Below are 15,884 nucleotides of genomic sequence, written 5' to 3'. Positions count from 1 at the left end.
AAATCCAACGATGCCTGCTTTAAAATAGTTTCCTGCAAACAGCAGCTGACCAAGCGGTCACAAAAGGCACAGACAGTACATGCCTGGAAAACCTGTGTATCTGTTTATGCTCTTCAGCCAGGGGCCTGGGGCTCTTGGAACGTTTCTGTATCCATCCTCTTACAAAGCCAATATTCGCGACGAAAGCAGTCGTTCTCGTTGGCATTTACGGTGTCTTTTATGTCTGGGCAAGTTCGTTTAGACCATAGAATTCGGGGCCGGGACTTTCCTCGTCTATGGCCATCTTGCAGTAATGGCCTCTTTTACTACCTTCCTTCCTTCCATTCCTTCCTACCTGCCTGTCTGCCTTTCTCTTTGATCAAGCCAGGTTCACCCATCTCCTTCCTCTACAGCTCTGTGCTCAGCACCCCGACTCCCCGGCCTGGTCGAAAAGGGCCCTGATACGTCTTCCCCTTACAAGGATCCGGCCTCCATTTTGTCCTCCAAGTCTCCTTCACTGGTTCCTCGGTCTCGCGGGATTCTTTAATGGCTTCGTTTCTTTTTGGTTGCGCGAGAACCCGGGAGGGGAGTTTGGGGGAGGGGTATGCCCCTTTGGAGGAAATACTCCTCCTTTAGAGGTTTAATTGCAACTGGTGCCCTGGGGAACAGTAGAAGAGGGGACTTGAAGGACGACGACAGACCAAGGAGAGTTTCTCAAAGTGGCCCTAGAAAATCTTTGGGCAGCTGGTGACGTAGCATTGAGGGGTGGGGTGCGGCGCGGTAATCCGCCTCTTAACTACTGCGGACAGACAGGACGCGGATCTGGCCTCAGAGGACAATGCGCCATTATCTCGTCCCTCCCCCACTCCAACCATTCCAGGCTCTTACGCCGCTTTTCCCGCCCCGCGCGCGCTCCCTCTAACCACCCCCACATTCTCTAGCACGCGCATACGCGCGCACAACGGTTGGGGAAGGGTGAGGAGGGAGCTGTGGTTTCCTGGGCAGCAGCTCCTCCCTCTCCCGGGACTCTGGTGGCGCGGTTGCATCAGAAGGCATTTCCCACACCAAACATCCCACCATCAGTCGACCCATTAGTATGCAGCTGGGAGGCAGCGTTAGGAAAAACTTTGGAGAATGTGTGACCCATTTCAATGAACAAAGGATTTGTTTATTACCAGGGAGACCGCAAGCCACTTCGAGAAGCACTGCAGTGCGATGGTGCAGCTTCTAAAATGGCGGACGTGGTGTTGGCAAGGGCGGAGGGAGGGAGGCAGGAGACAGAGCCAGGGAGGACCCAGAAAAAGAGCTCGTGGGGGAGCGCGAGAGCGTCAGCTCTAGGAGGCACTTCCCTTTCGTCTCGGTGGTAGCGAGTGAAGGGCGTGCGGCTCGGGCTCGTCATCATGGCAACTGAGACAGAGGCCGGGGAACCCGGGAAGGGGAAGGTAACGGGAAGAATGGGTCGAGCGGAAGGGGGAGCCTAAGCGCCCGGTCTGGGCCTGCGGAACTCGTACGATCTATCGCTTCCGTCGTCTCCTGGGCCCAGAGTGGGACCCCAGCGGACGGCCGAGGTGGGGGAAGGGGCGGCAGCCGTGGGGGAGAAAAAAAATGCCCAGGGTAAGGGTTTATGTGGAGCAGCCGGTCGCACGTGGGTAGCCAGAGCAGGATAACTCCGGGCGTGGGCCCACGGGGTTCGGATATTCTTTGGGCCTGGCTTTCTCTCCATTTTTAGGCACCCAAATTACACTTGCCAGGCTTCAGTTAAGATGTACCTAAATGATAATGTAATAAAACGATGAAAAGTGCACGAAGAGTGCACTGCCTCCCCACAGGCCTAGATTCGGAAACCTAGCATTGCATTTTTAGAGGTTGGAGTGTTGGGGAAGGGGAAGTGAGTCGTTAAAATCTGTTACTTTGCTACAACACATTATCTTCACATATTAAGTATCACAGGGATAGGGACTGGAGGGTTTATTTCTTTGGTGTAAGGCTGGATTTTTTTCTTCCCATTGAGAAATCTTGTCTAAATGTGGATGGACACCTTCGTACATGTCAAGCCGCCACAGCAAGGGACACCCCTAATGCCCAGGAAGCAAAATACAATCATTAATTTGCAACCAGTATGTCTTTAATGGAAGGTTTGGTGGCCCCCAGAAATCTATGCGTTTGACACCACTGGTCAGAAAACTGAGGTCACACAGCCAGTCGTGTCACAGGTAAGACCTTGAACCCAGATTTTTCTGATTTCAAGGCCCCCTCTCCATCCACTAGATAAAGCCACATAAAGTAACTACCTTTAGTAAATTAAATTTAATCATCAAGGATTTAGGAAGCCTCGATTGTGGTACAAAACGCTGGGAAGACAAAAACATTTAATGTATGGAGAAAACTTGTCTAAGGACAGGCACCTGGAAATTAAGAAAGGGTTCTGGTAGGAAGGCCCATTTAGTTAGGAGCTCCAAGAGGCAAAGGTAAGTAAGGGTCAGCACAAAGCAAATATGACAGACAACCTGCAGTTGAGGGAGAGGGATAGCTAGGTAGTACCTGGGGAACCCCAGACCTGGAGTCAGGGCATGTGGCCTCAAGGCACTGCCTAACCAAGTAACCCTGAGCAAGTCATCTGATTGCCTAACTCTAAATTAATACTAAAGTTAAAAAAAAAAATTTAAGGCAAAATCATGGGGGTAGAATATTATATAGAGTAAGTGGACCATTTGAAGCTGAAAGGCTGGGGCCAGATGGAAAAAGGCTTTAAATGCCAAAAGAATTTTTAAAAATATTTGTTGAATGAAAAGTTGGTAAAAGGAGCGATTGATTCACATACAACCACAGCAATTTATTCAGGTTTTGTTTTAGTTTTGTTTTATGGAAATTGTTCGAGCCACACTGCAGGGACTAAATTCTTAACTACTAAACTGGAGAGATACTGAGTCAAACTAAGGATATACAGTCTAACAGCTAGCAAGCTCTTTTGTCAAAACTGAATAATTTCTCAGTCTATATGGGGCAGCTCTAATTGCATTAGATTATTATAAGGGCCGTGGTCAAAAGTACATGACACCAAATATAAAAATGAGGTTAACACTTTTATCTTAAATTAAAAAAATGAAATCCCTAATACATAACTGTTATTTTAATGTTTAACCAAATTTTATTATATGCTCAAAAAATTTAGGTAATTTCTCAAAATGTGGTATTTTTTTTAATTGAATTTTACATACTTAAAAAAGCATAGTGGAAATCTGGTGCCCTAAATTCCAGACCAGACTTTGTAATGTACACTATGATCTTGACTAAGTCAAAACTTAACTGGTTTCCTCAACTATAGACAGTAATTAATACTATCTCTCAGGGGTTTGCTAGATAAATGACTAAAATAGTGGCAAGGAGTTTTTGCTTGGGGGGACTTGTGATTCTCTTCAATAGTAGGTATGAGGGGCAACTAGGTAATTCAGTAGATTAAGAGCAAGGTCTGGAAGCAAGACTGGAAACAGGAGATCTGGCCTCAGATGTTTCATAACTCTTCCACCCTGGACAAGTCATTTAACCCCAAGCCACTCTTCTGCCTTAGAACCAATACACAGTAAGGGTTTAAAACAGGTGTTACAGATGCAAGGAGTGGCTTCTAAATCTCATTGATAAATTAATATATCTCATTAATCTTTATTAGGTATAGTAAAAGAGGGTGATCTATAAGGAATCTCAAGTTGTTTTTTAACAGAAGCCTTAGATTCGGCTGTAAGTATATCTACAATTTGAAGTTTTAAAATGACCAATATTGGTAATCTAGACAAAAATATGGAGAATTGACATTTTATCAAATTAACTTTAAGAACACTTAACTCTGCCCTATGTCTAGGCTAATCAAATAAATTTCTGACCTGTAATTAACTGATAGAGTTATCCTACAAGTTATCTCCCATTATAAGTTACTAAAGAAGATTCTATTTTATGAATCTTGTCTGAATTTGATTGTGATTTAATTCCTAGCTTTGTGATCACCACTGTTAAAATCAAGTTTCTGAGAGAGCTAAAAAGTACAATCAGCACAAAATTACTTTATAGATTTTGTGTGTATATAAAATAATCCCTTCTACTTGGACATTATCTCTGAATAATCTGTGGTATAAGTTGAATTTCCTTTATACTTTAATGTATAGCCTCCATGAATTTTTAACCAAGAAAAGCTTAGTGAAATTCTGGTGATGAGCCTTTCAGTAACAGTTAATTAGATTGCTGTTTATTTTCAATTAATTACATTTTAGTCTTGAGATCTAAGAAGCACATTAAAGAGTAGTTTGTTGTTTTTCCCAGTGTCAGAATTAATGCATTATTTTCATTCATCAGAGCTATGTTCCCTCATACTCCCCTCTCCCTGCAATCAAAAAAAGGCAGGTTTGATAAATCATTCATCAACAAGTATTTATTAAACACCTATGTGCTCTCTGCACTTGGATACCAAAGCAATTGTGAAATAGTTCTTGCCTCCAAGTTTACATTTTAATGAAAGAAATGTAGTTATACAATTCAGTTGTAAGATGAGTATAGAGAAGGCACTGGGGACCAGGCAAGACCTCCTGCAGTAGATGGTCCATGATCCACATGAGTCTTGAAGGAAACCAGGGATTCCAAGGGGCAGAAATGAAGGTGCAGAGATGAACTTTTGTGAGAGGAATGGCAAGTGGGCTGAATCATGCTTTACAGTAGATTGTATGGAGGGTTATTTATGAATACCACTAGACTATCTTAGACTATTCTGACAAAATAGTCATGTTTACATGTAAGATTTTTGCCCTTTTACAATTACTTTATGCAGCAAATTGCTGCCTAGCATGATATTGGTCCTTTTAGGAATATTAATTTTTCTCAAACACACATTTGCCCGTGAGGTTGTAGTTAATAAATGTCTAATTTATTAACTTAGTTAACTAAGTAGTTACTGTAAATAGAAATAACTCAAAAGCTACCTTTCATGGGGACCTGTTACTTTCTATTTTTTGTTAAAAATCTTTCAAAATATATTGTGTATGCAGAAGATAGTGCTACTGAAATTGCACATTAACACTGCTTTAAATTAGCTGCAATCTAACAATCTGATTGAAGTGGACCTTGAGTCTAATTATTCTCCACAGAAGGAAGTTCAGATGATTTACAAGCAATGACTTTAGGTTAAATAGGTTAGTATGCAAAAAAAGTGGTAGTAAATAATTTGCCCAAAGTCACAGTATCAACAGTGGTACCTCAGCTGTTTTCTATCTGCAATAGGGACAAAACCTATAGGAAATGGAATTTATTTGGAGTATTATCTGTCAAGAATTGTTATCCCCTACCAAAGTAGAGCACAGTGCTAAGTACTGGTGTGTTATAAAAACAAAAGGATTCCTATAGAAGTTTATATTTTAATTGGACTTGAAGTCAGGGGAGCCAATAGGCAGAAATCAGAGATCAAGCATTCTAGACTTGGGGACAGCCAGAGAAAAGCTCCAAGAGCTACAAAATGGGAATATTTTGATTGAGCCAAGTACCACTAGATCAGAGCATGTGGCAAGAACTAAGGTATAAAAAGACTAGAGGTGGCAATTTTTTGGGAGAATAGGATGGAGTGGGGTAACATGCAGGGGAAAGGAGTGGGGGTGGGCTTTAAGACTAGCATTTATATTGTCCTTATCTCACTGTAGCCTCACAACCCTTGCTACAACCCCATTTAACAGATGAGATTGACGTTAATTTAAATGACTTACCTGTGTTACACAGTAGGTGTCTGAAGCAAGATTTGATTTTGTCTTCCTGACTTATAGGTCCAGCACTCTAAGCCCCATGCCACCTAGCTGACTCTTACATGTTTTGGGGTTTTTTTTTTAAACTCTTACCTTCCATCTTGAAATCAATGTTTTGTATTGGCTCCAAGGCAGAAGAGTGGTAAGGGCTAGGCCATGGGGGTCAAGTGACTTGCCCAGGGTCACACAGCTGGGAAGTGTCTGAGGCCAGAGTTGAACTTAGGACCTCCTCTCTAGACCTGGCTCTCAATCCACTGAGCTACACAGCTGCCCCCTATGTTTTTAAATGCACAAAATACAAAATGCTTAAAAGGAAACCATTTATGTCAAAATGATTAAATAAGTTCACAGGCCTCAAGTTAAGACTCTTGTTCTTTCTGAAAGAAATTATAAAAACTACTTATCTGCTAACCCTAAAAATTTAGTATTTTGGCTATATCTTATTTAAAGATACTAGGCTAATACTAATTGGAATTTATATCTGGGTATATAAGAAGGCTCAGTGCATGTGGACAAAATTTTTAAACTACCCCTTCAGGAATACTTTTTGTTTACAATGAAGGATTTCCTTTTCAATTAGCCAAAAGGTCATATAGGCTGGTAGAACTTTGAAAGGGTAGCAATTTTTAATTATCTGCTCCATGAAAAAAATGGAAGAAAGTCTTTAGTCAATAGACAATGTAAGAAAAACTTTGGCATCTGTTATGACCGTTTATCCTCCACCTATACATGCCCAACTTGCCTGAAAGTGGTTCTGCTTGGATGTTTTAGTAAAGGCAATTATTCTATTGTCTGGCATTTCAGATTGGGTTAGATTACCTTACCACTGAAGCATATCAGTTAATTAAGACTTATTGAGCCAGATTGGCCTGCTACCTTTTAAATTCTCTGCATGCATCTTTTTTTGTATCACCCTGATCCCATCCATCCGGGTACCTCTGCTTCTTAGAATTCCTACCTTCATACAAAGCATAGCTCAAAAGGTAGCTTTTTTGTTTCTCTAAGTTATCTAGATTTTATTTTTTCTGTGTACATAGTTTCCCTCCAATATACAGAAAGCTCTATGAGGGCAGGAGGAACTATTTTATCTTTTTTTAAACCCTTCCTTCCATCCTGGAGTCAATACTGTGTATTGGCTACAAAGCAGAAGAGTGGTAAGGGCTAGGCAATGGGGGTCAGGTGACTTGCCCAGGGTCACACAGCTAGGAAGTGGCTGAGGCCAGATTTGAATCTAGGACTTCCTGTCTCCAAGCCTGGCTCTCAATCCACTGAGCTGCCCCCTATTTTATTTTTCTATATACCTACCAAAGTGCTTACTATAGATTTTCTGTTGAATGTCTACTGTAGTTATGTCATATTGTATGCTGAGGTCTTGCAAGATATTTTAAATACTAAAAGTTCCTTAAGTGGGTTATAATATAGTTGGAGAAATACCTAATGAAACAATTATATCATGGCATATAATTACTAGATATAAAGAAGGTTCAAAGTATTTCAGTTCTGCTCCATATTACCTGTGCAACCTTAGGCATATTATTTAAATCTCTCTAGAATTTCCTCATCTGTCTACTTTTTGAACTAAATGACCTCAGGATCCCTTTGAACTCTAAATCTATGATCCAAAGGAAGAGATGAGCATGGACTTTTCAGGGAAGGCCTGAAGGAGTGGCTTGAACTGGACCGTAAAATGATTAGTAGAAAAGATTGAGTACATTTGAAACAATATGAACAAGTTTGGAAAGGGCAATTATATCTCTACTACTTGGACTTGGAGGATCCTGGCCTATAAGGATAGAACAAGGGTATGAGGTCACATAGACATATGGCTGTCATGAGTCACTGAGAACTGATCTAGGTTGGGGAAAAGTACAGGAATTTAACTTGTTAATTTTTTTTTTTCAGTCTCATCTGAATACCTTCACCTATGTAAAAAGATACAAACACCATCTAAAAAATACTGGTCTTAATTTTCAGGGCCCAGCTGGTAGGTGCTGTTTGTTTTCTGGGTGAGGAAATTATGTCCTTTAGATATTTTGAGATGACCCAGTAAGATAAAACCATTAGGTTGTGATCAGAAATGAGAAGCATTCATTTAATAGGTAATTAATAGTAACCAGGAACATAAAACATTTCCTCAACCAAGGTGGCTGTCTTAGAGAATAGTGGTGACACAAAATGGGAAAGGGGGGTGGGAAGCACTGCACTTCACCCAGCAATATGAAGAGTGACTGGGCCAGCAGATGAGCACTAAGAAAACTACTCTTGATACTGAAAATTTATGGTTAGATCAGAGAAAGGAATTTTCCTACTTTTTTCCAACAGGTAGCCTGCCTTGAAGATAAGAGTTCTGGAACCTAATATTAATACAAGACCCAATGTCCTTCATTTTCCTAGAATATAGATCAATATAATATGTATAGTGAGGGTGTGTGTAATGAAAGAATGCAGAAAATACTCCACTTCACAGTAACTCATGAGCATCAAAACCCTTCCAAACACTTCCACCAGCAAACTTCAGGTTTTGTTAAAGTAAAATGCTTCTCATTTCTGATCACAACCTAATGGTCTTATCTTATTGGATCATCTCAAAATATCTAAAAAACATAATTTCCCCACCCAGAAAACAACAAACATAACTTAAAATGCATTTTATTGTATATTACTTGTCGGGAAAGCCCATATTCTTCTCAAGAGTTGTAGCCTTGAGTAAGCCTCCTAGGAACTAAGATGCAGGCTATTTATTGCTATTTACATATTTCTCAACTATTTAACTTGTATAAAATTGTGCTACCATTTATTAGTTGTGCTTACCCCTATTCTCACCCCACCTCTTAAGTCGTATGCTTTTATAATTGCACGATTTTGCTTTTTTAGAACCCAAGTATCAAATTCTAGAGATCTGACTCTTAAGTACAAATGATATATACAGGACAAATTGAATAATGCAATAGTATTGAAGAGGTTCAGGACAGGCTTCTTGTAAGTATGTTGGAACTTGAAGGCCAAAAGGCAAAACTAAGAAGGGAAAGCATTCTAGGCATGGGGAATGAATAACCAGTGAAACGCCGATAGTCTGGAGATGGTGTCTTGAGGAACAGCAATGCCAGCCAACATTGTGGGATATCAGAATATTTAGGAGCGAGGAGAGGTTCCAGCTAGTAAATATCTGAGCTTCTGGTTTTATTGATCCCAAGTCCAACACTTTATGGACTTGGGCCACATAGCTGCTTCCTTATGGTGTCACTAAGTTTTTTTCTGATATCAAATCTTAATTTGCCTTTTCCCATTCCTTCAGACTCTGCCCTCCAAACAACAAACAGAACAAATCTCAATTCCTCTTCCAGTACCAGGCCATGTAGTTAGTAGGTATCTAATAACAGCTTCATTGACTTGACTCTTCAATATGACATGCCTTTAATACTTTTTACATATTAATTAATCAACCAGCACACATTTATTAAGCATTTATAGTATTTCGTGCCCAATCTTCTCTTTTCCAGGATAAATATGCCCAGTTTCTTTGGAGAATCTCATATGGCATGATCTTAAAGCCTTTCACCATCTTACTTGCTGTCCTCTGGATATCTCATTTATTAATGGACACACAGGGACTCTACATGTGGCTCAAAACCAGGGTAGAGTAGAGATAATATCACTTTCCTCTTGCCTAAGTGAAAGATACCATTCCAATAACTATAGAAAGTTTTTGAAGTTGCTAATTTAGAAAAAAAATTTCATAATTTCCCTTTTATAGCCCTATTCAAAGAACACTGAAATTGACTATCCCTTATTTTCTACTGTATTTTTTGTTCTGCTCAATATAGTATACAAAATAGTATATGGTTGGATCCCATATAACTGCTTCTTCCTGAAATCTTCATTTGAATAAAAAGCCTCTAAGGAGACCTCATGTCAGGGTATTTTTAAAATATATCTTGGTTGGATAGTTCTTTACTAACAAACTCAGTATATTATATTGACATGCAGCTATTTTACTGCAAGTCCTTATGCACAGGAAGGGTAATTAAGTACACCTACAAACCAAAACACAGCTGTTGGGTCTAATTTTAGGACAACTATCCTTGATGGCTTGATAGCATCCTTTAAAAGAGACAGGCTTGCTATATAAGCAAAAAAAGAGCTAATAGAGCACATAACTGATTTGGGGAAAAAGCAGTCTTGTTTCAATACTAGAGATGCCCAAGTCTTTGAAAGGCATTTACCTAGACAGATAAAACTGGAATTTTCCATTCTCCCTGACTTGCTTCTCTCTTTAATCTCACTTATACTGAAAGAAACTTTGTATTCCCTCCAACGATTTGATAAAATAATCCACTTACTGTGATTACTAATCATTACCAGTTTAAGCATGCTTAGTTTTCTAGTGTACCATCCACATAAGTAGCTTTAAAAATGTACTAAAGGGGGCCATTGTACCAATACTGGAGAAGAGAGGTCCTGGGTTTAAATACAGTCTGACACTTCCTAGCTGTGTGACCCTAAGAAAGTCACTTAATCCCTTGCCTAACCCTTAACTGCTCCCTGCCTTCAAAACAATATAGTATTAATTTTAATATGGAAGTTTAGTAAAGGCTTTTATAAAACTAGTACTAATCTGTTAACATTAAAAGCGTACTGAACAATTGGGACTAGAAATTCCTATACTGGGGAAAGGATGTTTTCTGTTACTGAATGTCTTCATTCCTGGTTATCCCCTACCAGCCCCTTGTCCTCATTTAATTGGTATATGTACTCCCAAGCATATTTTCTACTAACATGTTCCTTCCATTTTGGTTTTCGGAGATGGTACTATTTTGGATATCATTTTAAAAAGTGAGTCAGGATAGCTAGGTGACTCAGTGTCCTAGGTTCAAATCTGACCTCAGACATTTCCTAGCTGTGTGACTGTTACTTAATTCATTGCTTACCCCTTACTGCTCTTCTGCCTTGGAACCAACATACAATATTGATTCTAAGACAGAAGGTAAGAATTTATTTCCATCTAGAAGCACTGTCAAGTAGATAAGAGAAGCTTACATATCTAATGGTTTTATATTGTTTTATTTTTTAACCTGAAAATTTAAAATTTAAATTGTACTAAATTGAATTCTAAAATTAACCAAAAAGTGATTTTGCCTTAATTTTATAAACACATTTTTTGAGATATCTGGAACAGCCACTTCAAGCAATTTGCTATATCAGCCCCCAATTACACAAAGAAAAAGATATGTTAAAAGGGTGACTGTGATGCCAATAATTTCATATTTCTATAAGGCTTTAAAACTCATAAATTTCTTCACAACACTGTGAAAGGTAGATATTTGTTTTCATTAGTATAGGAAATTCCAGAAACCAGCAACTATTCTACAACTTAAGTCTTAGAGAATTGGCTGGGGAAACTGAGAAAATAGATGACTTGCCTCCCAGACCAGGGCTTTGTCCACTACACCAACAAAAGAGCACAAGGATTTCATTTAGCTCTACATAACTGCATTTGTAACTTTAACAGCAAGACACTTCACCTCATGCTCCTTAGTGATGCAGAGGTCATCCACCACTCTCATTTGACAGATAAAGAGATGCATGCCCAGAGATGGTTACTATGGGTATTTAATAAAAGACGCTTAAGAGCCACCATTTCCTCATCTGTGAAGTGAGAAGCTAGACTGATTAAGTGCCAACAGTCCTTTTCCTGAACTCTTGCGATCCTAAAGGTGTTAGGTAGCCTGTGCTCTATCAACCCTACAGAGTAGGAGCAAAGGGAGTGATTTAAATCACATAAAACAAAGCAGCATTTGATAATTATGTCTAATTTCTTATAATTCCTTGCTAATCTTGACTTCATGAGCTCTTCATCCTTTTCTTACTTTACCTTCTTATGTATGACCCGTTTCACTTGTAATACAATTTAAATTTTTCCTGGATACTGTAGTAGTTCTGCCACACTCACCAGTTGTCTACAGAACTAGTGAGGGCACAGCCAGCTAGGAACCCTTGATTTGGAGGCAGGGCCTGGACATGAATGCTAGCTCTGCCATTTATTAGCTTGGGTGACTTCCCCTGCTTCGATTTCACTTTTTTTCCAAAATAAATACTTGACTAGGTGACTTCTAAGCTCCCTTCCAGCATGAAATTTATGCTTCAATGACTCAGTTTCCTCATCACCTGTAACATGGCAAGAATTTTATCTTTTGCTTTCACATAGAGCTTCACATGCATTATCTCATCTGATTCTTCACAGCAGAAATAAGCCAAATAAATGCTTAATCTAATCCAGTCCATAGTCAAAGACCTGGTAAAATTCCTTAAAAGACTTTGTAGGGAAGAAACAGCATCTGTAGTAGAAGGAACACTCAACCTTGGTTATCAGGTAGCAGTTCTGCCTCTGCTAGAAATGTACTGTGTTGATTTCGGACAAGTCTCACTTCTCAGGCTTGGTAATCCATAAAGGGGCAGAATGAGGTTGGATGACAACCTGCTTTCTTCCTGCTCTAAAATTCTATGGGTCTATCTGGGTAGACAGACACAGATACAAATACAATTCTTGCCATGTTCTAGATCTCAGTGGTCGGCTTCTTTTCTTCTTGAGTTTGACTGTTCCTGTTCTTAGTTATGGTAACCAAACATCCATGTTTACGTAAACACTCAACAACTCAAGAAGATCAAATCAAGTTTTCTTTCTCTGTTCAGCAAAGTTGATTACCTTATTTGGTATGTTTGATATAGTTTTTTAGGTTAAAATTTAAGAGAAAAATATTTAAGTAAAAAAATCTTCCAGTATCTTTTTTAAGAGTGACAAAAATCAGCTGCTCACAATCATGAAAAAAATCAAATTGGACCATTTTAAAAAGTTGTTTCTTAGACTTAGATAATTTAGACCCTCTAAGTTCTGAATGGACTTCTCAAACATGGTGATAATTTCAGGTTACTTTATATGTTGCCCATTTGTCAATTAACCATGTACTATTTTGTGACATTTCTTTTTAGCATTTTTTGTAATTTAATTTTTAAATTAATTTATGTGCAGTTAGTTAGCAGGCCTGGAGTTTAAAGAACCTGGGTTCAAATCTAGCCTCACCTAGCTGTGTGATCCCTGGGTAAATCACATAACCCCAATTAGGCTCTTGCCCTTCTGCCTTAAGAATTGTTACTAAAAAGGGGTTTAAAAATAAATTAACTTAATAAGAAAAGGCCTTTATAAAATCATTTCAAAGGCATAGAGGGGTTGCAAAATCTGCACTGGTAAAAGATACTACAGAAGTTACTACTCTCTGTAATCTGTTTTGCTGTTATATTTTCAGGATAAGATTGTGAGAAAAACTTTAGAAAATGCTACTTTAATAGATTATTTGAGCCAAAAGGGACCTTTAGAGATCACCTCATCTAAACCTTTCCATTTTGCAGATGATAAAGTTAAAGCTAGTGACTTATCAAAGTGTGCATACCTTGTTACTGGCAGAGCAAGATTTATAGTCCATCTCCTGACTCCTAGGGTCATTGCTCCTTCTATTCATCACAATGTGCTACTTTAAAAAAAAAAAAAAAAACCTTTACCTTCTGGTTTTAAAGTAACAGTAAGTATCAGTTCCAAGGAAGAAGAGGGATAAAGAGTAGACTTGTGGTTAAGTGACTAGCCCAGGGTCACACTGCTTTTAGGAAGTGTCCTAGGCCAAATTTAAACCCAGGACCCTCCTATCCCTAGGCTTGGCTCTCTCTCCATTGAGCCACCTAGCTGTTTTTTGTTAACTTTTAATACTACCCATTTCCTCTTATATCCTTCTTTCAGACAAAAGTCAATCTGTTAAAACTTCCCTGGCCTTCTAGCCATTTATTTTCCTGAAGTTCCAAAAGCAGCTAATGCTTCTATTTGTGACTGGAAATTAATCTACTAAGAAGCCTTAATATTCAGCAAAAAAATAAACACAAAAGAGGATAATAGATAAATGCCTAAGTTACCTCCTTAAAAGTGACTTAAGTACACTAAATAAGTAAAATGAGGAGTGTATTATTATAGAATTAAAAGTAGATGTGATTTTGCTATAAAAATAGCATTTTAATTTCTCTAATCTTAGCAATTTTGGTACAAAATAAAATTTCTGTGTATAAATGCATGCATTTTGCTTCAAATGACTTGCTAAATTCAGTGCTAATTTTACATTTTCAAAACTGGACAATTAACTAGCCCATTCCCAATGGGGGTTGGGGAAAATGCAATCTTTTTTTTTAATTATTTAAAAATCCACTAATTAGCAATTGCTTGGTAAAACATTCATATGAATAAGGCTTTCTGATCAGATTTTCAGGATTTATTTCATATTCAATAAATTTACTGTCCACTTAACACATCACATATTATGTACCATGGGTTTATGGCCCCATAACATGAGTTGGATGATTATAGATAATAAAGGAACACTGTTGACTTTTGTTCAAAACCCTAGGAAACAATATATAGTAGCAGTTGAAATTTTTAAAGGAATAACATCAAGGGTTGGGACTATTTAAATTCAAAATGTAAAAGGGAAGAGATCATGCATGCCATCTCTAAAAAATAAACCTGAAATGGAAAATATTTCCTTTTTTCAAATGTGATTCCCCCTCTCCCCTTTTCCTTTAATTCTAGCCTTTTAAGCTTCTAGGAATTTTGGATGTCCAAAATGTACCCTGTGCACGAGACTCTGTACTCTGCGGTTCATTAGGATCTATTGTAGCTGGCTTTGGACATTTTTTATTAACTAGTGAGTATTTGCACTTAAAAAAAATTATATATGTCCATATAATAATGTCTTTCTAGTTGCAATATTTTCAGACTTTAAAAACTACATCTGGATGTTTATTTAACAGGTAGAGTTAGAAGATCTTGTGACGTTGCAGTAGGAGTATTTATTTTGGGAACTTTAGGATGCTGGTATGTATGTCTTTTTTGTATGTATCTCTATTTTCTAAACAGACCTATATGCATCATAGGTGCTCAACATCTCTTAAATAAAATCTAAAGCTACTCTTAATGTCATCCATCTATAAATAAGGAATGAATATTCCTTAATCATAACTCCAATTATCTATTTTTAATAGAAAAAATGCAATCTAAATTTTGGTCTTTACATATACTTTAATAGACAACCTCAATTTTAATTAATCTGATATGGAATTTCAAATACAAATTCAACAGAATAAAGAACTAATTAATTTTGTAATTTTCAGTCTATTATCAGGCCTTTATTGGCAAAGGCTGATGATATAAGAGCCCAGCTGTATTGAACTCTTAAATACCTTGTCCTTAAGAGTATGGGCTATGGGGATCCCCAAACATAGAAACAGCCATGTAGTCTAAGGAAAATGAAAAGAAAATTAAGCCAATTTTCTCCTTGAAAGTTGTACATTGTTTTGATATTTTCATTCATGAGTAGCTAAAATTTTGCTATCAATTAAACTACTAAAAAGAATGTATGTTTTGCATTAGTCGTACAAAGCTAAACTTTTCAGTTCCAAATATTTGAATTATTTGAAATTGGGATTTATTTTAAGTCAATATTTCAATTAATGGTAGAAGTCTCTTCTTCATAGCACAGACTTTTAGTCTTGTGACAAAAAGAAATGATAAATTATCACTTTTTCAGTAGGAATTTTTGATTAATCTTTCTTAAAAGGTTTCATTGTAGATATAATTTTGCAAAGCAAAGAATCCAGCAAAGAATTATCCAAGAAGGAATAAAAAACAAGATTTTGTTTGAAAGCACCCACCTTGATCCTGAAAGAAAAGAAATCAGCACCAAAAGCAGCAATTCTTAATCTAGAACACAAGCCTTGAAATCACGGACCATGAGCAAGTTGATCAGCTGTAGAAACGTTAACAGGGACACTTACCAAAAAAACAAACATGGAAATTATTTTTAAAACATCTACAGCATGTAAAAATGGCTAACATTTCACTCTTCTGTATTGTAAATGTCAAACACTTCTGATTGTGCAACACAGTTCCAAATTAATATCATGATGGTAAAATAAATGACAAAATTAGTGTTTGGCACATTTGAAATTATGATTGTAGGTTAATTAACTTGCTGTGATGGAATAATAATCCTTTTACTACAATAGCAATGGTCTCATCTTCTTTTATTTTTTGGAATT

The 15,884-nt window shown here is 37.8% G+C and overlaps 1 protein-coding gene across 4 annotated transcripts; it reads left to right on the top strand.

Moving 5' to 3' along the window:
• Positions 1–650: 650 nt before the first annotated feature.
• LOC100027021 (cytochrome c oxidase assembly protein COX20, mitochondrial) lies at positions 651–15,850 on the top strand. Of its 4 annotated transcripts, none has more exons than XM_007481526.3 (4): positions 651–1,197; positions 14,377–14,491; positions 14,598–14,661; positions 15,404–15,850. In XM_007481526.3, the coding sequence occupies exons 1-4, from the start codon at positions 1,195–1,197 to the stop codon at positions 15,543–15,545; spliced, it is 324 nt and encodes a 107-aa protein (XP_007481588.1). In that variant the 5' UTR covers positions 651–1,194; the 3' UTR covers positions 15,546–15,850. The 4 variants fall into 4 exon arrangements, with proteins under 4 accessions (XP_007481588.1, XP_001377444.2, XP_007481587.1 ...); XM_001377407.5 differs by having other exon boundaries at positions 661–1,421; XM_007481525.3 differs by lacking the exon at positions 651–1,197 and adding an exon at positions 1,355–1,593.
• The last annotated feature ends 34 nt before the right edge of the window (positions 15,851–15,884 follow it).

Source organism: Monodelphis domestica, chromosome 2, assembly GCF_027887165.1.
Source record: "Monodelphis domestica isolate mMonDom1 chromosome 2, mMonDom1.pri, whole genome shotgun sequence".
Classification (NCBI taxonomy): Eukaryota; Metazoa; Chordata; class Mammalia; order Didelphimorphia; family Didelphidae; genus Monodelphis; species Monodelphis domestica.
This window is presented reverse-complemented; position numbering and strand designations above follow the sequence as displayed.